Source organism: Acartia tonsa, chromosome 1, assembly GCF_053477335.1.
Source record: "Acartia tonsa isolate MP-2025a chromosome 1, ASM5347733v1, whole genome shotgun sequence".
Taxonomy (NCBI): Eukaryota; Metazoa; Arthropoda; class Copepoda; order Calanoida; family Acartiidae; genus Acartia; species Acartia tonsa.
The window spans coordinates 36271114-36296169 of NC_137260.1; the positions used below are offsets into that span (position 1 = coordinate 36271114).

The window sequence follows — 25056 nt, forward strand, 5'->3', positions numbered from 1 at the left end:
CGGATTTTATACTATAATAATTGCATCAGCCTTCTACATTTTCCCTACAGATATTTAATGTTCTCAATAGCATTACAGACCAGCGAACAACGTGAGCTGTAGGCTAGTAAACTGATATAGCCGAATAGAAAACAATTTCTTAATAAGAATTCAATTATTTCGTACTGTTTTTGCTAAATCCAAATTGAGTTTAAGAACGACTCCATATTACATATTATCAGACATCTACCATTAATAATAGCCATGTAAATCACTTTACCCCAAAATGTTTCGGATTGATATAGACATTGGTAATTTATAGGTATTATGGGGAAGCTTTGCTTTTTAATAGCAACCTGTATAACAATACAAAATGAATACTTTTTTAGTCGTGCCGCTACTCTAAAACTATACGTTGTTCGTACATCCCGGTTATAGTGGGTAATTATTGTATACCTGGCTAGATTGACCGTCAGAGAATCATCCTCAACAAGTCTGGCCAAAATAACTTTTAGCTCCACCAGCTTCGATTCTAAAATTGTTAAAATAATGGAAACTATGTGCAAGATTGATTAAAACAAGTTTCCTGTAAGAATATTGGCCATGTTATAATTGACTGCAGCAAAATCATTAAAATAACGACTTGTTAAGTCAAGTCAGCCATGACCACTTCTTTTGAAGTCTAGATTAAAATAACGACTTGTCAAGTCAAGTCAGCCATGGCCACTTCTTTTGAAGTATTAGAAGTCCTAACTGTCCAAATAACTTGCGCCTGTTTATGGTCAATAAATTCCCCCTATACTTATTATAAATGTCACTTGACTGACATAGTAGCATTAGACAAATTGTTTAATTTGCTAATCACGTAGATATGAATATGAGATGACCTACTCTCCCTTACATTCTACCACCAGTCATCGTATTGGCAGGGATATTAGGTCATTTGAACTAGAAGAAAATAATTTAATAGTTTTAAGTCCCCCTTGTTTTTGTAGAAATTCGTAGCTATACCTAAAAATTTATATCAATCAGAGTCTCCCTTTCGTGCTAAGGAAGTCCCCAAAACATTGAAAATGTACAGCCTTTCATTACAGCTAAAGTATTTGGCAAAGTCACCACTTATTCAAATTTTAAACAGCTGGCTGCTGTGCTATTACTATCTAAGGGCTCTGTATTCTGAGGGGCGAAAGGGTGAAGACTTAAATCTGAAAATAAAATGGTTACGAACCATCCCGAGACCTTTGTAAAACCCTCCTAAAATAGAGAACTCCAGGACTTTAAAAGTGTTAATTTAAAATATCCTTCATACTGAATCTTGCTTATACTTGAAACGATTATAAAGTTGTTTGTAGTTGAAATATAGGTCCCCCTCTTCAACTTGTATTTGATTATATAATTCTTCTGTTTATGTTTCACATCAAGTAGTACCAACTAACTTACCTCTCAAGGCTCCTAGCGAAATTTCGTTTCGAAGATTTTTTCAAGATAACGGCCAAAACAGTTTCAGAGCTTTTAAATGATGCTTATATTTATCCCTTTATATATAACAAATATTTTTTTCTTATTGAAATTAAAATTAAAAGTGGAAGCCCTTTTTCCTTCCTACAAGTACCTCTAGAGGCTTTTAGGGGCGTAGTATGAAGATTTTATTGCAGGCTTTTAATTTTGGGGTTCCTTATATTTTAACGTCAAAAAGAGTTCTACAAAGGATTCTGTAACATCCCTATAAATTAATCTAATTCCCCCTGGTTTTATTTCCCCCCCATTCATACATAAGATGTAAATTTATTTGTGTGTGTTGATAAATTTAAGTTTAATTGAATTCTGGCCAAAAAGGTTTCGATTATATCCTTAAGAGGGCTAGTAGTATGTTTAAACGTTGGGGAAATTTTAAATATTAGCAAAAAAAATTGGATTCTCCCCTAGTCCCGAGAATATAAAGGGTAAAAGTTAAGGTGTTGTTTCAATGTGAAAACAGCAAAAAACCAGCTTTTAACCATCTATGAATTTTCCCTGAAAAGTATAGCTCAAGAATAAGACAAAAACTCGACCTAGCAATTTATCAACCTCTTAAAGTTTATAAATAGTGTATGGATACCAAATGAAAAAGAAGGGGCTCAAACTTTCAGCCAAGCATGCTTAATTAGATATAGGAGCTTTGAAATACTTGGTGTTTTCACAATTCAATAAAATTGTAGGCTATTTAAAATGTTGTTTCATTGTTTTTCTATGAAGAAAACGGTGCTCAATTGGCAAATTCTTTTTTCTAAGTAGGATGGTACGTATTTCTATAAAGTAAATGCTTTTATATCGCATGTTTTGAGCTCTTCCCTTTTTCCATTTCCTTTTTCTTATTACTTGTGTATTTTGGTGTATGAACACTTATTAAGCATGTGAGTTTTGGTGTTCACAGAAAATACAAATTAGTTGGTATGGGGAATTTACTCTTTTGGTTACTCTCATAATAATATAATTCAATAATTAATGTTGGGTTTGCGGGTTCAGAACATGGTTCACACGAAAATTATTTATTCACAATGTTAATTCCTTCCAATGTTAACATTCAAACACTATAAAATAAAATTTAATTATCCAATAGCAAGAGTAACCCTCGAGTTTAGAATGCGTAACTTTACAAAGTCTTAAAAACCAGTCATGTGACGTCATAAAAATCAGGGAGATAAGAGGAAAAGTGGGAAAGAAAATCCCATAAAAAGAGATTAATAATTCCCCATTTTTACGAAGTCACATGGCTGATTTTTGAGACACTTTGTAAAGTTACTTAGAATGCTCTTATCATTTTAATAATAAAACTATTAAAAAGTAAAAAATAGTTATGAATTTTTAGATCAAAGTCTGTGCTTAATAAAACAGAAAAATAAAAATCATTACCTAAAAGTTGAATATACTGTTGCGTTGGTCTAGACCAGTTTCCTCTCATAATTAGACTACTTAGCTCCATTATCTTAATTATAATAGAGATATGAATATTAGAGTATGTGTTGGTCTAGACCAGCTTCCTCTCATAATAAGACTGCTTAGCTCCATTATCTTAATTATAATAGATATATGAATATTAGAGTATGTGTTGGTCTAGACCAGCTTCCTCTCATAATAAGACTGCTTAGCTCCATTATCTTAATTATAATAGATATATGAATATTAGAATATGTGTTGGTCTAGACCAGCTTCCTCTCATAATAAGACTACTTAGCTCTCCTAAATTGATTATAATAGAGGTATAAATATTAGAGTACAACTAATTATGTAGAAATAAAAAAAGTGAAATACCTCTTTATATACAGAAAGCTGGACTGATAACCTTCTGTTAGGTTCGAAGCTACTCTTTATCTTGTCTACCTCATTGCGCAGTGTGTCAAGTCTCTAAATAAAATTACCTTTATCATTGATAGAGATTTTAGATACTTTTTAGTAGCGAAGCTACTCTATAATTCACAATGTCCGTCCGTCCGTCTGTCCGTCTGTCCGTCCGTCCGTCCGTCCGTCTGTCCGTCCGTAATTAATGAATTGGGGGAAACGTGATTTTCTCGGCTCCTATAAAAGGTAGAAAGCTGAAACTTTTTGACAACATTCTCATCAATAAGGAGCACAATTAACTATAAAACATCAATGGCGGTCGGACTGCTTTTTAGCAGGTTTTAGGCTATTTTTTATATTTTGCAAATTTTCCCCATATCTTTGGTGTTTGTGGTCCGATTTTCAAAATTTTTTCAGTTAAAGATATCAAAATTAAATTTCCCGTCGTTTGAAGAAAACAACGATGACTTTCAGTCTGCCTTTTTGCAGGTTTTTGGCTATTTTTATATTTTTTACATTTTTCTTCATATCTTTGGTGTTTATGGTCCGATTTTCGAAAAATTTTCAGTTAAAGATATCAAAATTAAATTTCCTGTCGTTTGAAGAAAACATCAATGGCGGTCAGACTGCCTTTAACAGGTTTTTGGCTATTTTTATATGTTTGACATATTTCCCCATATCTTTGGTATTTTTAGTCCAATTTTAAAACTTTTTTGCATTCAGTTTCCAAATAATTATTTGCCATTGTTATGTGCATCTAGAATGTAATTTACTTTAACCGTCTTCATCATACAAAATAAAACAAGGTTTCGTGTTTTTTTTCTCCAATAAATCTATTCTTGATTTAATAAATACACTTTAAATCTACTTGTACGTATTCCCATTCACAATTTGTGCTTCGCTACTTATGGATGTTGTCATCCTTGTTTCCTTACTAAAGGGCAGAATTTCACATATAATACTTTTAAGGGAAGATAATCTATCATTGACTTATACCTGTGACCCTGGTTTTTGAGAAATGTTTATATTTGTTTGGCTCGTCGGTCTGTCGGTTATTCTTTAAAAGACACTGTTTTATTTGTTATTAATGGTTTCGTGATTTTCTTTGAACTATTGCATACTCTCTCTCTTTTTATGAAAACTGAACATCTGCTCCATTACTCAATTTGTTTGTGACCAATTAACCAGGGAGTAAGGCAGGGGGCAATGGGCAATTAATTCAATTTAAGAGTTTTCGCTGAACGGCCACGAAATCCCAATTTATCCAGAAAATTTGAAGAAAATTTTAAAGGTTATGTTAATCAAACCTGGAGAAACTATAAAATAAGAAAAATGTTCTAAGAAAAAAGCATTCATTTGAAAATTAGATTACCGTACATCATACTGATGTAACCATTCTGTAATTAATTACTAGAAAAATCTCCCTGGAACTCGTATTGAATTTAAGGGTTCTAAGATTGTTTATTACACAAATAACCCAATAAAGTTTTTATCTATGAAATTATATTTTCTGGAGAAAAAAAATTGTTAAAACCCTCCGTCTGCTAGAAATTAAGTTTATTAATACTCGTCTGCTATATTCCAAACTAACTCAGCAAGTTAGCACTTAGCAGCATTGATGCGCTAGTACCCAAAGTCAGTCAAAACCTGCTAAATTCTTGCACATTCCCTTTAAGCCAGTACCCAAAGTCTGAGACTCCTAAAAATTGAAAATTCAATCCATTGTCCCCTCCCTTACTCCCTGCCAATTAACTAATACATTTTTTTGTCTCCAAAATATTTTGTGCATTGCATGACTCTTCTACCATTCTTATTGAATGTTCTGTCCTCGTTTGCATAAATTAAAAAGAAATATTATCTTAAGACTTTTGATATAACTGCTAGAATTTAGTGTTACCTCTTGAATTGTAATTGGAATATCTTTCTCTCTTGTAACTGGAGACTCCTTGGGCGTCAGATGAGTGGTCATTTCAAGTGCCTAGGTGGATATTAATATTAACTTTTATCAAAATTATTAAAAAGGGATAGTCTTTGAACAAATTTTAAAGATAAAGGTAATCTAATCTATTCTTTAAAAAAAGAATAAGATTAAGAATTTTGTTAGCATTTTAAACTACAATCATAAAAGCTTGTGCATTAAATTAAAAGCATTGCTTTCATTTACAAAGTTTATTGTTAGTTCTGTTATTAATTTAAAAGATTTATGAATTACGAAATCTCATGAATTGTCCAACAGTGTTAAGTTAAGAAACAAGTTAAATAAAAAAGGGATTTTCTTTTAGCTCGAAGCATGTTCACTATATATTCAGAAAACTTATAATATCCCAGATTATTATTTAATTTGATAATAAGGAATAAAATAAGGCATCAGAAAGTTTATAAGCATTAAAAATTGATAAAGAAGGCAATGTTTCCTACAGGGTGTTTCAAGATAAATGTCTTTTTAATCAACTTGATTATACATACATAGAAAAATAAATATTCATATAAAATGCTTTATATATTTGGAATAGTTATTTCTTTCATCGTATTATAAACAGCTTTCCAGTTTTTTAGCCCCGAGGTGCCGAAGGCACAGGCTAAAAAATTGGTTTTAATCTTATGATTGTACATTTTTATATTCGTAGAAAGCTGGATATTATACGATGCTAGACATAGTTTTTTCGTATGGATGAGAACCGGTTCCTATCCACCGGATTCGAATGAATACGAGAAAACCTGTTATGATACATTTATTTTAAAAAAATTTAAAAATGATTATTTCAACAAATTATGCCTCAAAAACCGGTTAATTTTAAGGCATAATTTGTTGAAATAATCAATGGATCATTTTTAAATATTTCAAACATAAATATACCATAACAGGTTTTTCAAAAATGTCAAGCATTTTATATAGTTGTTTTAATTCTGTGCATAATTAAGTTTTTAAAAAATGCATTTTTCTTGAAACACCCTGTATCATAAAACATTGTTCATGTATAGCGTAAAGGTGAACAAAATTTCAGCCACGTGCATAAACGTGGCTGTGGTATGTAAGTTTTTTTTATATTATTTGTGCATTTTAATTTATATACAATATTTGATTAGTTTATATGATATGAAATATACAGCAGAGTATGCATAAAGATTTAGGTAAATGATTGACAAATAATCTTTCCCCTTGTGGCTTAAATAATGAATTCACATAAGACTAAATTAGTGCTTTTGCTTGGGGAAAAGATTTTTTTTATCTGCCATTAACCTTTGTTTGTATTTCTATTTTTTTTAATTGTTTTTCTTACACTATATATAGCTATATGAACATTTATTTTCTTCCAATCAAAAACCTTAAATTGAAATGGAAATCATTGACAACAGTTTAAAACTAAAAAAAGGGAAACATTAAAACCATACTTTTTTAAAAATATAAAATTCATTTAAAGGGGGGGGGGGGGATTAAGCGACTTCTACCCACTTCAAGTGCCCAAAGAGCCCTAAGAGCATAGCCACTAGTGCTTAACATAATTCAATAGGGTTAGAGGGAAAAATAGACAGTTAAGGAGAAGAAAATTTTAGTGACAAACAGTTGACATAATCAAATAAGGTTCCGACAAACATTTGAAGATTAGCGTTGCCATTATATCTTTATAATAAAGAAAAAAAATTAAATTGATACCTTTACAGCAGTCGTTAACAGTGGTCTTTTTCTAGCCACTGAACCGTCGACCTTACTGAATTCCTGGTTTAAAAACTTTTGGATGTCCCTAAACATATTGAACAAAGTTATTGTAACATAATAATTAAATTCAGCATGCGCACTATACATATAATAAGCAGTAATCAGAATAATCTGTTACAAAAATAGCGGAAACTAATAGTGTACTAAATGTTTAAGCATAAAGAAGCAGCATGACAAAACATTAAGCTGTAATAAAAGTATAGTCATACTACAAACCTGATGAAAATATTGTATTTTGTAAAAATGACTTGTTGACGAAAAGAAAAATAAGATAGAATTATTAATACACAATCTATAACAAGGATCTAGTTGTTCAATAGGAAGTGAATAATAAAGACCTTAAATCATGCAGTAAGCAATTAAATTAATCAATAAGCAGATATAAGCTAAATTAATAATTTAAAGGCATAGCTAACATTTTGTATTATCAAGCTACTCTGTAAGTGTCCATGTCTGTCTGTCCTTCTGTTGGTGATGTAAGCCTGGCAAGGGAACAGATCTAATTGTTCAATAGCAAGTGAATAATAAAGAAGTAAAATCATGCAGTAAGCAATTAAACTAAACAATAACCAGATGTAAGCTAAATAAATATTTTAAAAGCAGAAAAAATATCGAGCAGAAAAGCTTCTCTATAACTGTCCATGTCAGTTTGTTGGTTCTTCTATTGGTAATGCTAGTCTAGTTAAATTTTTATTAGAAGTGCTGATAATTCACTGATATCTTAATATTGATAATGAAGTTCATATTTTGAATATGAAAACGAATGCAAAGCAGCAAAAGCAGCAACTAACATAAACATGATATTATGAATAATCTGCTCATAGAGTTTACAGTGGCATTCAATCAAAATGTCAATATAAATCAAATTTTAAAGAAATACACTGAATAGAAGAAGTAATTTATGTAAATATTAGCATAGTATAACAAGAAGAAAAGCATCCCAAACATTCCTACAAATCTGATAACAGACAAAGTAAGCAGGACATATAACAAGTAGCAGCCATATCAAGTATGAAACAGAGATAAGTAGAATAAATTTTTCAAGTCAAATCCATGCCTAAAATAACTTACATTATCTGTTTTACTCCCCAGCTCTTTTTCCGAGCTTGTTTTCTAAAATTAAGCATATGTATTATTTTTTTTAACTAGATTTCTTTTTAAAAATATCAATAATGTTTTCATATTACAATGTTATAATCATTAATCATTAGTTTGAAAAATGATTTTGAACATTAGACATATTTCAGGGAAAAGATATAGGTATATTACAAACCAAGGATCTAGTTAGAAATTATATTGATTATCTCCTCATATAACCTATTTTGATCTAGCACTATCTTTGTTTAAATGTTGCAATAACTAACCAATATTCAGCAAGTGTTTAAAACAGGGTAAATTTTCCAAATCTTCCGAGTGAAATAACTTTTATTTCTTAAGAAGTACTAATAAAAAAAGAATTGTAAACTATTTTCTCGTATTCATTCGAATCCGGTGGATAGGAACCGGTTCTCATCCATATGAAAAAACTATGTCTAGCATCGTATTATATCCAGCTTTCTACGAATATAGAAATGTACAATCATAAGATTAAAACCAGTTTTTTTAGCCGGTGCCTATGGCACCTCGGGGCTAAAAAAAACTAGTTTTAATCTCATAATTGTACTTTTTATATCCGCGGAAAGCCATTTATAATACAATGCGAGAAATAACTATTCCAGTATGGCTCTAAATCCAACTAATTTCCACTGTATTACAACAAGTATTGAGCAAAACTGAATAATCATGATTGTATAGTCTCATAAAATTTTTTTTCTAAAATTAAAATGAAAAATTATTTTCTCATTTTCCTAATTGTGGAAAACTGGTTATAAAACAATGCAACAAATAACTATTACATTGCAGAGTTATATTAAGCTCATAATAAGGGTGTCCCATAGAGTAGTGGGTAGCACACTACGCTGTGGTTGGGAAAATCAAGGAAGTAAGGGAGGGGACAATGGGCAATTAATTCAATTTAAGAGTTTTCGCCGAAAAGCAATGAAAACTAGATTTATCCAAAAAATTTGACCATATTGTAAGGGGATCAAGATTATAATTAAGAAAAAAATCATTCATTTGAAAATTAAATTACCAATACATTACAATGTAGTAAACATTCTGTAATTAATCACTAGAAAAATCATGTTTAGAACTTCATCAACCCTTCTCATATATTTTTAACTGCAACCTAAATTCAAGGGGTTCTTAGATTGTGTAATACATAAATATCACAGTAGAGTTTCCATATATGAAATGATATTTTCTTGGGAAAAAATATTTATTAAAACCAACCATCTTTTCTGTCTGCTGTATTCAAAACTAATTCAGCTAGTTAGCGGGGCATTGATGCAATTGTACCAAAAGTCAGTCAGAACCTGCTGAATTCGTGCACATTCCCTTTAAGCCAGTACCCAAAGTCTGAGACTCTTAAAAATTGAATATTAGATCCATTGTCCTCTCCCTTACTCCCTGGGAAAATCTGAGTTCAAGTCCCCTCATAGATATTGCACTTGGATGACAAATGCTATTGCAATTTGTCAGAATATAATCCCACAACCTTTCCTGTGATGACCTTAGGTTGTAAGGAGGGAGATTTGTAGGAAGTTAGGATCCTACCTATCAAGCAACTGTAATCGTGCTTTCCCTCGTCCTTGCTCCTCATTCATATGAGAGTGCCATTAATTAGGGTGGCTTAATATGGAACACCTGCCAAAACTCTAGGCCAGAGTGATGTAATAATTGAGTAGCTTCCACGAGAATTGCGGGTCAGCTTGTAATGTAAAATAGAATACACTCAGCTGTGCGCGAAGCTTACCAATCTAGGATTGGTCAAAGGATTCTCACCTCCAATATACTCATGCATCTGAATCCTAACCTCAGAGAATCAAGGCTACATACATACATACACACATTAAGCTCTTAATTATTAGTTAGTCTTTTTATATAAAATCCAATTTCAATGTCTTTTTTTATAGTTGACGTTATAAGCATGATATGATTTATTATGCGCTTTTCAAAATTAGAATACATGCATTTAATACCTTTGGAATTGTTTATGCTTTCCTTTCCTATCCAGATTTTGTAACATTTTAAGAAGCATTTAATCAATTATATGTAGCTTTTTGCATGTTTATAAAAGCATAAATAAATGTTTTATCAAAACTAATATACAATTTTTGGGTATAGTCCTTTCTACGACATCCCTCCATAAGGGGCAATTAGTCGTATTTTTAAAATGGCTTTTTATAGATTATTTTAGGTTAGGTTAGGTTATATTGTGTTAGGTGATTGCCCCACAGGGTTAGGTAATTGGCCCCGCAGGGTTAGAGCCCCCCGCAGGGGGTAGAAATAGGAGAAAAGCTACTGAGAAAAATACGAAGAATCGCCCCTTATGGAGGGATGTCGTGGAAAGGACTATACCCCAATTTTTTCTTACAATTATCTTTTTTCAGCGAAAAGGACATTATATTCTATGCGCAAGTTATGGGCCAATGACGTGAGGTAACACCCCCCCCCTTCCTCCGATTTAATTTCCTTCTGGTTTGTAACGACAAAATATTAAATTCATCTTAAGAAATTTTTATTTTTAATACAATTTTAAAAATCTAAAAAGGGTGAGGCAAAGAGGAATAAAAAACTCCTAATGATTTTCTTTTGTTAACACCCCATTTATTTATTGTTTCGTCATCAAAAATGTTCCAATTTTTGTTTAATTGAACTATAAAACCCTATCTTACTTTATTTGATCAAATCTTCCAAAATAGTATTGAGCCAGGTGGTCAAGAGCTGACCGGATTTCTTTCTTAGCTGGATGCTCACTGTATATCTGAAATAAGCAGGGATACAGGGATAGGACAATGGACAATAAATAAATCTCCCACCTGCAATTCAATTCTCACATGCTAATAATATAAAAGTAAATACCAAGGATCTGACAAATGTAATGCATTATCACATTTTCTTTAATCTTTTACTTTAAACAATTGAAAGTATGTGTTGGATGTTACTTAAGATATAAAGTTTCTATAAAAAAAAACTTCGAAGTTAGTGCAAATAATGAGGTTTATATTCGAAGTTTAACTATTGGAGTTTAATTGAATGAAATTCGATTTATTAATAACTACCTTTTTGATCAATTGATCCATAACAGAAACGGTAAGTGAGGAATCTACCAGATTGAGTGCGTCCTAAATAAAAAAATATAAAGTTAGGTCACCAGGTAACAAATTCAATACATTCTAAAATCTACAGCGAAATTTCAAACAGCTAAAATAAGCCCGCAGTATCACAACATTTCATAGATGCATAAATAAGCAACACATAATCCGCCCTGTTTCCTAATAAAATTCCTAAATGTCAATTGATTAAGATCATTAAGAATTCTGTGCATGTCTATGTCACATTAAATATAAAACATAACTTTAAAACGTATAAAACAATGAACCAATTACAAAACCACAGTCTTATATAAAGAGATTTTAAAGGATTAAATTGCTTAACTTTTCAGATAAAAATGTCACTACAGGCTTGATAGTGTCAAAACTTGTATTATATCATAATTCTCCTTTCAAAGTCTTAGGTGCAGCAAAAGAAAAACTAAGGTTGACTTTTAGAATTTCTAATATTTTCCTACAAAATGTACAAAGACAAAAAAATTACAGTTTAATTAAGCTGCTTTGGTTGTCTTAAGTCTTAAGCAGAGTTACGCTGCTACCTAGGCTGAAAAGAAATTAAGTCATGCAGCTGCGGCTTCCTTTAAATTGCACGGGCTAAACGCAGCAGCTTCGACAAAGTACAGCGTTAAGTAAGTGATTTCACTCATATAGATAAGTGGAACACCAAACCCTCCTTATTTCCACACTACCCGTGCTTGTCTTTTATAACCCTACTTAACCTAACCTAAATGAAAATGAACATTTAAATATTTTACAAAAAGTTGTTTATGGCCCTTCTACCTTATGGGGGAAACCGCCTTTGGCGAATAAATACTTACCAAGTAGGCCTCATCAGTGATTGTGTGTGAAAGAGAAGAATATTTGATGAACATATGAAGTCCAAGATACCTCTCTTGCAACTCTTTATCTATAAAAATAAATTAGTAACTCATATTTGAGGCCTCTTGCGGTACTTGAGGTAGGGGGTTGGGCAAGTATTTTTTCCAGGGCCGATTTCTATATGAGAGTTGAGGTACCCTCCTCGAAAAAAGTAATTAACCTTCCCTGGACCTCTCTAAGGTAGATCCATATCGGTCCAAAGGTTAGCGATATCTTAAGCTACATTCTTTAATTTTCTATAAGAGTAGCTGTTTTTTTTATGAGAGTGACATATAGGAAAATATAGATTTTTTCAAAATTTTTTTTAGAAAAAAAGGGATCTTAGTCATTTTACATACATAAATACACATACAAACTTATTATTACCCTTTTCTTCAAACATAGCTTCTCTTAGGCTTTCAATACCATCAACTGAAAAGACAAAAAGTATTTTTTAGTTATGTAAATCAAGACTAATGTATATGAACTAAAAAGGAATTTTTTTCCTTTTATGCAAAAAATATTTGAATATTTTCATATTTTAACATAAGGCAAAATTTAAACCTCTTAACCCATCTTTCATAACCGTCTAAACAAAAAATAACAATATAATAACATAAAAATATTTGAAGTAAAAGATATTTAAAAATATGTTCATATTTGTTAATGCAAGTAAAACATGGAACAGTTTGAACTCAAAACAACACAACCAATAAATCAAAAAGGACGGAGTGAACACGAAATATCCCCTTTTATAAGACCTACAAACCTAAAAACTTGTAAACTGATATTTTTATGACGATAGTAAAATGGCCCTAATATAAGAATACACAAAGGTGTTGGTTTAATTAAAGGTGGTTGTTTTCAAAGTATAGATTCTATGAAAGAAGTTGTAATGAAAAATCTTTTAAATTTTATTATTTAGTTGTCTCTTGATTTAGATTTTGAATTTTAGAATTTTTGTTAGTGTGTCTTTTAGAAATAGATCTGTTGTCTCCCCTCCACAAGAATATGTTGTTCTTTATGGCAAAATTCATATTGGAAAGAATGCGTCAATTTTTATTTGATATATATTTCATTTTATTGTAACATGTAAATATGTTATATATTGAGTAAAAACATAAAAATGTTTTACGATATTGACAGAATTAACTATGAATTTTGCAAAAAAAATGCTATTAAAAATAAAAGGTTCTTTAACAAAAACTTACCAATGCCCAATGGTTCTTCCAAGTGTATGACCATACTGTTATGTAGAATGAAACTAAAATAAATACAAATATTTTAAAATTTAATATTTATGTACAAAGATTTCCCTCAAAACGCCATGTTGAGCACAAACTACCCCCCTTACTTTGAAAAATACTTTCTAAAATTGAAGGGGGAAGGGATTTGGCAAAAAAAAACTATCCCTCTTACTACTAGGTAGGAGGGGTTTCGTGCTCAACAGGTACTTTGCGGAATTTATCATTTGGAGTAAGTCTTTTTCTTTAATTAATGTGAATGTTACCCCTAAACCTCTTACTGCACGCCCTTAAACTAATCAGTAAATCTACCACACAAGTGTTGCCTAATACATTAAACGCCCTTAAAAAGTATTAGAATTGGAAAAAGGACAAATAAGAAAAATAAGAAGAAAAAATAATCATTATTAGCATCCAAGTAAAAAAACACAAACATATTAAAACGCAAAATTTTATTAAGAAATGCAACAGAAATCATAAAAATGTGCTAAAACACTTTGCAGGCACAATAAAACATTTAAAGTTGAATAAAAGAAATAATAAAATGCAGCTTGCATTATTTAAATTATAAATTTACATACCAAAAATTACGCATTTGAAATTTTAATAATTTTCCTTTAGGTTTAAATGTTGAAAATCCACTTTATTTCCAATTAAAACCATAAAATATATTATATCTACATATTTTTTTTACACGGCTTGTCCACAGAAATGTAAATAAAATAATAATCTTTATTCTAAGGTGCGATAAATTTTCATTTATCTGATAAAACAATTTTAAGCCAAATTTTTATAACTACTACCAAAAGTCATTAACTTATTTTTAGTATAAAAATGAAAATAATTTCAATAAAAATCTGCATGAAAGAATTAAAGATATAAACTTTGGGTACCGGTATAATTTATAATCTAATGTTTACCCCTCCCTGAAAACCTCTTACTACTTCAGTAGGGGGACTGCCATATACACATCTAGCAAATTTACAGTGGATGTATTTTCGCAAGTGCAATTAAAAAAGTATGGATGTATTTAAGGCAAACTGAATTATGACTGTATAAATGACAATAAAATCGATTCTCCTGGGAAACTTACATCTAACATTTATACTGTCAATAATACATCCACGACTGGCAAAAATACATCTGATAATTTAAACACTTTTCAAATATACATCCAACACTGGCCATAGCCCACTTCAGTAAAAAGATAAAATGATAGTTACCTTGGTATACCATGAGTTTCATGAGATCTAAGAACAAAGAATAGTTTAAAATTATCATGTATCTTTGCTCCCAGCTTGTGCTGATATAGTTTGAAGCTTGTCAAGTTCCACAACTCTTCATCAATCTAAAGATCAGATAATGTTAGTAATAAGAGGCGTTTAAAAGAGTTAAAGTAGGAAAATTTTTGATTGACATTGATAGTTATTTTGATTTTGGTAAAATACTTATTAAAAAGTCTATCTGTTTGTTGGGAAGGATCTCGCTCACCGCTGGACAGATATGATTCTTCATATTTTAGAAAAGGTTAATAATAGTTATTTCTCACATCGTATTATAAACGGCTTTCCGCGGATATAGAATGTACAATTATGAGATTAAAACTAGTTTTTTAGCCCCGAGGTGTCGAAGGCACCAGCTAAGAAAACTGGTTTTAATCTTATGATTGTACATTTTTATAATCGTAGAAAGCGGTTTATAATACGATGCTAGACATAGTTTTTTCGTATGGATGAGAACCGGTTCCTATCCACCGGATTCGAATGAATACGAGAAATATATATTATGCCCTACCCTAAAGTACCTATGGGCTGGTAAAGATGAAAAAGTAAGAAATAAACAACACGCTAAGACTTGATTTTGCACATCATCTTAAAATAAAAAGGTATTATATTGATTAATATGTTTATTTACCTTTGAAATAACCAGCCAAGAACCATCTTCCACTGTTTCTTCTATCAAACTAAAAATAGGGATAATGTAATTACCACATATGATTAGAAGGATATTGATCTATTTTAATTTTAATCCTAAATTTTGATGTAAGATTGAAATTTATTCCTGATTATAGTTAGTTCTCTGCTGCTTTTTTAATTGTGTGTGATTAATATAAAAATAGAATTTACAATGCTATGTCAAGCGTTTGAATTATTAAAAAAAGATTTTTAAATAAGTGATTTCTTATCTATCTTTGCTTACTTTGCTTCTTATGAACAAAATTATCTTTGTTATTTTAAATAATTACAAAACTGGGTTAGCAGCATAAAACAGCTAATGTTTATCTTTTTATTTAGGCCATAAAATATATTATTTCAGTAAGATTAAACTTGCTGATTTATGACATTATCTTATAGTGGCACATTTTCCCCGCAATATATAATAGGATTAGATTCTGGTTGTCAAAATTATTTTTATCTCAAAGCAAAATAAAGTGTACAAGTTTAGATGATTGAATGGTTATTAACAAAAAGGCTTTTGACATATTTAAGGTTTGGTCAAAACCTTTTGATTGAATGTCATTTTGTTATGGGATTATTATGTACCTTATAAGTGAATTGAGCTCTAAAATGTTTAAAACTAAAAGGGGATAAGTGTGCTCTTGTGCAAAGAACAAAGTTAACTTTATATAAAAGCTTTTTTTTCGATTTAAAACAAATTTAATAAATAAAAGTGACGAAAAATAAAGGATATTTTGTAAGAAATATTTAATTCTGGCACCCATATTCATACATGTGTGTTTTTATATACAAGGATTAACCCAAATGTATAATGATGATATAATATTTCTGACAAAAAATTTAAATTTCATGGCACTTAAATAATATTAAAATTTTCTAAAATTTTACATTAGGGTTTAGTAACATTTTAATACTGCCATTCTAGATTTTGAAAATACACATTTCACATGATTTAACTATAATATAGAAACTTTAAACAGATGGCTGATATAAAAAATACTCGGCCGAAATTGTCCTTGTTTCAAAATACAATTTACAAACCATAACTGGATCAAAAATAGTTTTTCTTACCTTAAGAATTCATTTTCACTTGGCTTCCAATCAATGTAGATAACCTTTGACCTGTCTACTCCTTGGTATCTGGCCAGCTCCAATATTGACCTGTGTGCCAGCAATAAAGTAATAGTTAATAGAGGTGCAATTAAAAATGGTATGCGACAAGTACATAAAATAACCATAAAGAACTAAATTAAGTCAATAATCCACAATACAAAAATTTGTAACCGTTCATATTCCTAATCTGAATATTTCAAACAAATATGGCTCTTATTAAAACAGTTTTATGATTAATGTATAAAGTTGTGCTATAATTAGAATAATTAAGATGTTTAGAAATAGAATAATCTTTAATAAAACCGGTTAATTTCTTATATAAAAATAAGATACTTATATTTACATCCTTGTATCTTTGGAAATAATTAAAATAAATAATTTTTTTTCATATAATTTTGTGTCATTATTACTTATCACTTTATTCCTGCCTTTGAATACAGCCTTTTCCATCATAAACAACTATAGTTGGTGTTTCTTTGTTTGACATTATAGCTACTGTATGCAATAGCAAAGGATCTCGACCTAGTTCAATTAAAATTTAGATACAGTTAGAATAATACCTTTTGTATCGTTCTTAATTTATTTTTAACATCTATAATACAAAGTAGAAGGATGTCTATCCGTCTGTCTATCCGTCCGTCCGTCTGTACGTCCGTCCGTCTGTCCCTTAATATCTCGGTAATCACTGAACCGATTGGAGTCTACTCTTCAGGGAATGTACCTACTGGTCCTGTGGTAATTTTAGGCTATTGGGGGGTGGGACACCACCAACCCCCCAAAAATATAAAATCCCCCCCCCCATTTTTGTTTTGTTTTGTAGTGGTAGGTAGCTATTGTGTATGCATCTAACAACATATTTTTAATTTTTAATTGTAATTTTTGTGTATATGGCGAACAACCTGGGTTTAATTTTACCACAGAGTAATTTGACAAGGAATAACCTTTTTGAAAATATCATTATCTATAGCTCTTAAAATTTCTTAAGGAGGGTTGACTTCCCATTACCTCATAGGGCGAAGCCACTAGTTACTAATATAAATTAAACCAGAAAAATATTCTCTATAATTATAAAGTCACCTGGAGTTTTGATCGCCAGCAGGTTGAGACACATTTCCTTGATAAAATCTTGTTCTTTAGCATCCAAATACACAACACCAACTGCAAACTTCTTCAAAACATTTAGTTCAGCAATATTTTGCAACTCTTCATAGAAATTTTCCCTCTTAGTTGTTTGAACAATAACATTTACAACATTACATTCTGCTTCTGTTAGAATGTTATCCAAACATTTAGCTCTATCTTCCTCAGTTTCCTGATCCTGTACCTCTTTGGCAAAATTGATAAAATGATCAACTTCAGTTGTTGTTAAAAAACCTTTTTGAAGTGCAATAGTGACAGCTAGCTTAAACACTGTTATGGCAAAGTGAGTTTGAGTCATCATCATTTCCAACTTTCTAAACACATTGTGTAGGATTCCATGTTCATCTTCTGATAGTTGAAGATCTCCATGCTTGCCAGATAGTTCACTTTCATTATCGTTTTCTTCATCTTCTTCTTCCTCTCTTATCTTGACAAGTTTCTGGAATGAATGCAGGGACAGTCCATAAGCACTGCTAACTCTTCTTAGGTATCTTATCTCTAGAAAAACTGAAGCACAAAACTTTGCAAGTGGAGTGTAAGCAGACAGATTTTCAAGTGCAGCAGTGTAATTGTTACGATAACTTTCTAGTTTCTTGCCAGTAACTCTAAATTTCTCTTGAATATCATAGATTTCTTCCAGAATCTTTTCATTCTTTAGCAAATCTTCATAAGGTTCTGATAGAATCTTTAGAATTGTTTTCTTTGACTGTCTTTGGGTAAGTTCAGCAGATTCTGAGAGTGAAAACATTTCCTTCATTTGATTATGGATAGTACTTGCTTTCTTAACAGATATCATTGTAAAGAAAATCTCTTCATAATCAGAAACTTCATTTTGAAAGTTTAAAACAATCAAATTTGAAGTAACTCTAATACAATTTTGATTTGATACAAGAATTCTTATCTTGAATCCTGGATTGTAATGACAAAGTTTTCCAAATGCTTTGATGTAGATGGTATCCTTTTCTTTCTTGAAAACCTTTCTTGTCATTGGCAGAACAAGATTTTCATACCTATCTTCAGCATTTCTAACAATCATACTTTGTCCTCTGGCAAGAGTATTGATCATATTTTTTCTCAAGCCTTTGTCATCAATATGAGCAACACTAACATTAGTTTCATCTTTATCCTCAAAGATTGTAAGGATAGGCATTGCTAAATCATCTGGATCAATACATACAATAACATTTTCTTCCTTTAAACTTTGTAAAATAAAATGATTTTCAATTTGAATTTGAGATATTGCCAGGTTTCGGTTGATAAACTTAGCTTTAGTTTCTTTGCCATGAACAAAGGAAATAAAGTCTAGATCAGCATGAAATAAAACTTCATTTTCAGTAAGTAATCCTTTCCATAAATCCATCAATACCTTTCTTTCTGGAGAGGTAAATGGAGAATACAGTGTCATAGCAGCTGAGGCTAAAATACTGTTACCAACAATCTTTTTCTTGTCATCCTCAAAGTTTGCAAAATTGATTTGATATTCTTGAATATTCTGTTCAAGGAATCTTTTAACTTTTTCAGCTCTTTCAATTTTCGAATCAATCATTTCCAACTTCTTCATACTTGATTCAATAAAATTCATTTGAGTATTACTGTTTTCTTCTAGAACTTCTAAATCTGAATCAAGTGATATTGCTTCATGTTTGATTTGATCTATAGCTTCCATTCTTGCGTCTAATCTTTTCTTCAATTGTTCACTTTTCTGCTTCTTTTGATTGCTTGATTTTTTACCCTTACAGAATGCTTCAATTGCAATACACCAGTGTTTGATAACTTCAATTATAAAGTTTTCATCTACATTTAGTAAGGTTTCTTGTTTTGGCTTATTCTTAGCCAGGAAATCAATGAAAGAAGCTAGTTTTGCATCTGGAATACTTGTGTTTGTAACTTGACACATTTCATTAATACACTTGGTAACATTTTCCATAGTTATGTCATCATTGTCAGTAAATAGTAAAGTTACAGCTCTGATAAAAACATCTTCTCTTTCCTCTTCAGGTTCAACATTGAGAATGCTTGAGATGTCAGCTGGAACTACTTCTTGTAGTTGATGTTTAGTTTTTTCAACTGGAGACCATAGTTCTTCCATTTCAAGCTTGAGAGAAACATCAAGTTGTGAAATACTTTGTTTTTCTTCCTGAGCTTTCTTTTGTTCATCAGCTAGTTTCTTTTGTACATCTTCATAATCTCGCTTTAGCTGAATCTTTTGAATTTGAAGATCATCATGGATTTTCTGGGCTTCTCCAAGCTCTCTTTTTGCAAGACTGTCTTGTCTGTTTAGATCAGAGATGTAATTCTTGAGATTTTCCAAGTTTTGGAATATCAGCTTATATTTCTCTTGCACTTGGTTTCTTAGATCAAGTTTTTCTTTCATTAGCTTTATGAAAGTATTTAGATAAGTATGAAATGCTGAGCTATCCAGGTATAAATGTTTCTGAAGATTACTCATAGCCTTGTTGGCAGAAACATAGATTGTTGACAAAATAGCATCCAAATTTTCTGGTAATTGTATCTCATCCTGATTCAGGGACTCTTGTAGAAACAGTGACACCATTTCCTCAAAGTCTTTTTCTTTGATAACTTTAATATGATTAATAATCATTTTTGAAAGAAGAAAGTTGAAGTTCTTGACATACTCAACAACTTTGTCAACAGCTAGGTCTAGTGTTATAACAACATGGAGGTTCTTCATGACATTGACAGACATTGTATAGTAGCTCAACTTCTGACTTTCAACACCAGGATCTTTTCTTTTTTCAATAGAGGCAATCTCATGTTTATCAAACAAGTTAACGCTGATTCCAAAGCCTAGAATTGTTGACAAAGTTCTTAAAAACTGAGAACAGTCTTTTTCACCAAGTGCTACATAGAGCAAGACAGGTTTATTTTCAATACCTGCCAGTCGAATAAGGGATCTCATGCTCTCCTTCCAGATAGCTTCTTCTGTGACATCTCTCTCACCAAGAATCATAATATTCATATTATAGATAAATGCTGCTAGTCTGATGATTGATTGTCTACATTTTCCAGATTCTCCAGACATGATAATATGACCTTCTGGCTCTGAGATTACTCTAAGAATCTTTTCAATATTCCTGACAATATAATCATTAAAAATCAGATTCAATGTTGGATTCTCTTCATCTTGGTTGTATTCAATCTGTTTATCAATCAGGTATTCTACAAATTCTTCTTCATCTAAATCTGTATAGAAACCATATGTGTCAAGAATGTTTCCAAATAATGGAGGTTCATGTATCTCTTCATCATCACACACTGAGTCAAAAGACATGTTAAAAACTTTTCTTGTCTGATTCCTAAAAACAAACAAATAGTTTTCAGAAGAAGGCTATAAGATTTAATAATAGATTTTTAAAAAGTCAAAAACAACACAAAGTGAATAAATATAGAAAAGCAAGTGTATGTAAAAAAATAGAGAGGTACATGTTAGGGGAAGTAAACTAATTTCCTCCAACTTTTCTGCTAGTCAAACCTAGTGTTTTGTTTTAAATTATGCTATTTTACAGACAAAAACAGATATAGATGTATATATCAATTTAAGTTTATTCTTTAAAACAAAATTTCATCAATGAAAATATTTGTATTAAAAAGCAAATAAAATCACTATTACCTGACAATACTGATAACATGTTCCTCATCTTCTAGTGTCATCATTCTATCCCTAAATGTTCTGAACACTTCATGGACCCACAATTGAACAACCTCAAACTTTGTATCATGACAATCTTTGTGGGATCTGAGCACACCACAAATGACTTTCTTGATATCATTCAATAGAAATTGTGTAGAGATTGTATCATTTGCCTTGAAAAATTCTTTGATATCTTTGAAAACTCCAATGGTACCCTTAATCATACTAAGAGTCAAAAATTTTATATTGACCTCAAAATCATGAAACTTTTTCTGTAGGATTTGTTGATATAGCTTGATAGTTTCAGCTTCTTTATTTCTGTCAAGGACAAACATTTGAAATGACTTTCTAGTGCTTGTGATGTACCTGGGACAATTTTCTTCGTCCATTGCTTCTGTTGCAAGAATAACAACATCAGACATCTTAACTTTCTTGCCATTAACTAACCAAACCTTGTTTTCAGCAAAAAATTTCAGTGCCTGCCCAAGCATATTCTTTTCATCAAGATTGACATCATCAAGATATAAAAGAATCTTCTTACCACCAATAGGTTGAACTTCAATCATTGATTTCTTTTCAGTAAACTTGATGATGGCCTCAAATATATGGGAAGGCTTGGTGTTGTGACAAACTTGAATACAAATGACATGATATTCAGTTCTGTGGAAGGTTCTCAGAAACTCTTTGACTATAGAAGTCTTGCCTGATCCTCTTGGCCCAACAAGAAGCACATTTTTGCCTTGTTTTAAGAGTAGTTCAAAGAAATAACAATTTCTTATGTAAGGAATTGTTTGAATGAAGATTGTAGCATGGGGCATTTGAGTATTATACTTCCATTCAACAATATTCTTTTTCCAGTGTTCCCAAGTAAATGTGTCTTTCTCAATCTCAAAATCAAATACTGTTCCATCTACTGGAACATTAGTTCCTTTCATTCTAATGTAATCATCAACAAGAGTCTGTTCATCACTGCTTATTGTTGAGAATACAGCCCAAAGACAACAGAAAAATGAAACTTGTTGCATTTTCTTAGGATCTTCTTTCCATGCTAAATTCTCAAGTCTTAGATTTATCCCCCTGAACAGATTGATAAAGTAAGTCTCCACTGTTGACACGTCGATGGGGATCAGTGGACTGCAGTATTCAGCACAAAACTCTCTAAACTCTGATAAATATTGATGAGATATTTTAACAAAGTCATCAAATTTGTCATCATCACCCCAGAATTCTTTTAGTTTATATTTCAATAGTGAAAATTCAGGAAGATATTCATCTTCAATCTTGACGATAGAAACATTATGGAGTTTTCCAACATCTTCATGAGTAAGATGTTGAGTTTCAATGATCATTTTTACATTCTTACCCATTATTAGCTGACTATCTTCGTTGTAGTGAATGGGGTGTGTTGTCTTTGTAAGTGTGTTAATCAAAGATATGGAAGCTTCAGTTATCAGTCCTTCAAAAATTAACATAACAGAATCTTTAGCAATAACATTATCACCACCAAGAATAGATGGAAGAATACCCATCTCACCTTTCTTTGACTTCATTGACAATAGGTTGCAAATGAATTCCTGATGCAGTGAAAGATTTGAAATCCCTGTGAAGGGTTGATCATTTAAGTAAGCCAACATTCTTATCAAGAATGATTTCATATTGTTTGGAGGACCAGCAATAACAAGACAACTTGCCTCTTTAAACTTGCACCAAGCATCAAAGATCTTATCAACAAATTCTTCACTGAATGGAATATTCTTCTCAGATAAAAATCCTCTGATCTTTTCATACAAATCATTGCTTGGTACTTTTTCTGTCAACTTGATTTCAAGTCTCGGATACAAATCTTTTACAGCTTTGTGCAGAGGGTAATCCAAATCATATTTACAATTCTTGTCAAAGTGATGCCAAAATGCTTGTAAAAGACTTTCTTCAGGCATCATACTTCTTTCTTCTCTTGATAAAGCAACTGAGTAATTCATTACTGAGATAAGTTCACTTTGAGATATTCCTTTCCCTGTTTCATAAAACAATCCATCAAAAGCTCTGATAAGGATCAAGAATCTTGATCTGAAAAGTTCAACAGAACTAAAGTTTTCAACAAACAATTTCATGTCAAGTTTATCATACTCATCTTCTTCATTGAAATAAACAGGGTATATTGTCTTCATAAGATCACCTTGGATTGTCAATTCGCATGGCAAGGAGTTGTGAAAGGTTAGAAAAAGATGAATAGCATCAGCTTTGTTGTTATATCTTTGCAAATCAAACTCTTGTGATATGAAAGACATGATATCATAGTCAATATGTCGAAAGACAATATGCATAACATAGTTATTCTCAGGTCTGATAATCTTGAAGAGCTTCTCAACATGTGTTCTTGTGATATCAGAATCTAACTGACATCTATACAAATATTTTCCAAGTAGATTTGAAAACAAATGAATCCTGGAAGATTTTCCATCTCCATTTAATCCACTGAACAAAATACATTTTTCAGATTTAAAAGCTGATGATATCTCTGCGAATGAGTCGACACAACCTGGAGAATATATTATTGGCTCTTCCATCTTGAATGATTCACAACCATAGGTAAATGTTTGATAGCCAAAGTTGACCACAATATCATCTTGAGCTTTGATGTAAGAATGCTTGACATAGCTGAAATATTCCAGCATGTCTTTGATGTTTGGAAATTCTGTTAACTTTTGAACACGTTGAATGTTTCCCAATGAAATTTTGAGTGTAAATTCAATGTTGTACAGGTTTGTAAATTTCATTTTCAACTTTGGAGAAGTGGCAGCTTTCTTCATTTTAGCAATTTTATCCATATTATCTTCAGATACTATGATCAAGTTTATTAGTTTCATTTGTTGATCTTGTGGGGAAGGAACCTCAGCAATCTTGTTTAACTCAGTGGTAGCCATAATCCTTCTTGCTATTTCATAAGCTTGCCAGGAGAAGTCTCTAGTGATCTGATCAAATTTAACTCCACGTTTAAAAGCCTGAAAACATGCTAAAATTTGAGCTTTAACATTTTGTTGCAAAAGATCCCCAATCTTACTAACAATATTCTCAATAGTTTCTCTTTCTTTGAAAGCTGAATTGAATGGAATATTTTCTCCATCATGAGTTAAAATTCTTTGAACAAGGATACTTCCATCCCTCTTAGTAGCTCCAAATATCTTGTGAATGTTGGGAAATAACTTTTGGATGTAAGGTGATATTGCTTCAACAGTTTTACTTGCATATAAATGGAGTAATTCTTCATCAGTAAGTAGATAGAGCCTTGCATATTGTTCTCGTCTTGATACCAAGAAACTACTCAGTTCTTTCCTTATGTTTAACAATGATGTAATCATATCATTGAGGCCAGCAGTAAGTTGTTTTTGCTCTAAGTAAAGATAAAGTGAAAAATATTATTAAATTATTTTAGACAAATAGAAACATTCCTACCCAAAATAGTAATTCATCTTTACCTAATACTTTTCCTTTTCTATTTGGGTTTTAAAGAAATCTGCGCTAATTAAAAATGCATACAATTATAAATAAACAAGGATGACAACATCCATAAGTAGTAAAGTACAAAATCTTTTATGAAATCAGAAACATACAAACAAACAAAGTGAATTATATATCAGAATATCTGTTATCATAACAAAGAAAAGAAAGAGAGACAAAATGCAAAAAACCAAAAATCACGAAACCTTAAAAAATAAGGTTTTTATCTATAAAAGTTGCAAAAAGATAAGGGGCTGAAAAGCTGCTTAAAAGCAGTGCGACCGCTATGAATGATTTATACTTAATTATGCTCCAAATTGATGGGAATGTTGACAAGAAGTTTCAGCATTCTATATTTTATAAG

The 25056-nt window shown here is 31.1% G+C and overlaps 1 protein-coding gene across 1 annotated transcript in view; it reads right to left on the reverse strand.

The window, feature by feature from the left end:
- Positions 1-24553, reverse strand: part of LOC145327272 (dynein axonemal heavy chain 2-like) — a 34892-nt gene extending 10339 nt beyond the window's left edge. Inside the window, exons 1-17 of the mRNA XM_080170876.1 lie at positions 21174-24553; positions 17480-20859; positions 16831-16924; positions 16361-16450; positions 15246-15294; positions 14555-14679; positions 13299-13351; positions 12475-12519; positions 12048-12136; positions 11179-11241; positions 10792-10880; positions 8087-8128; positions 6953-7040; positions 5195-5275; positions 3271-3363; positions 2872-2944; positions 436-511 (exon numbers count right to left, since the gene is read on the reverse strand). Of these exons, the coding sequence (XP_080027002.1) occupies positions 436-511; positions 2872-2944; positions 3271-3363; positions 5195-5275; positions 6953-7040; positions 8087-8128; positions 10792-10880; positions 11179-11241; positions 12048-12136; positions 12475-12519; positions 13299-13351; positions 14555-14679; positions 15246-15294; positions 16361-16450; positions 16831-16924; positions 17480-20859; positions 21174-24553 (7910 nt within the window). The remainder of the gene's footprint in view (positions 1-435; positions 512-2871; positions 2945-3270; positions 3364-5194; positions 5276-6952; positions 7041-8086; positions 8129-10791; positions 10881-11178; positions 11242-12047; positions 12137-12474; positions 12520-13298; positions 13352-14554; positions 14680-15245; positions 15295-16360; positions 16451-16830; positions 16925-17479; positions 20860-21173) is intronic.
- Between the last annotated feature and the right edge of the window lie 503 nt (positions 24554-25056).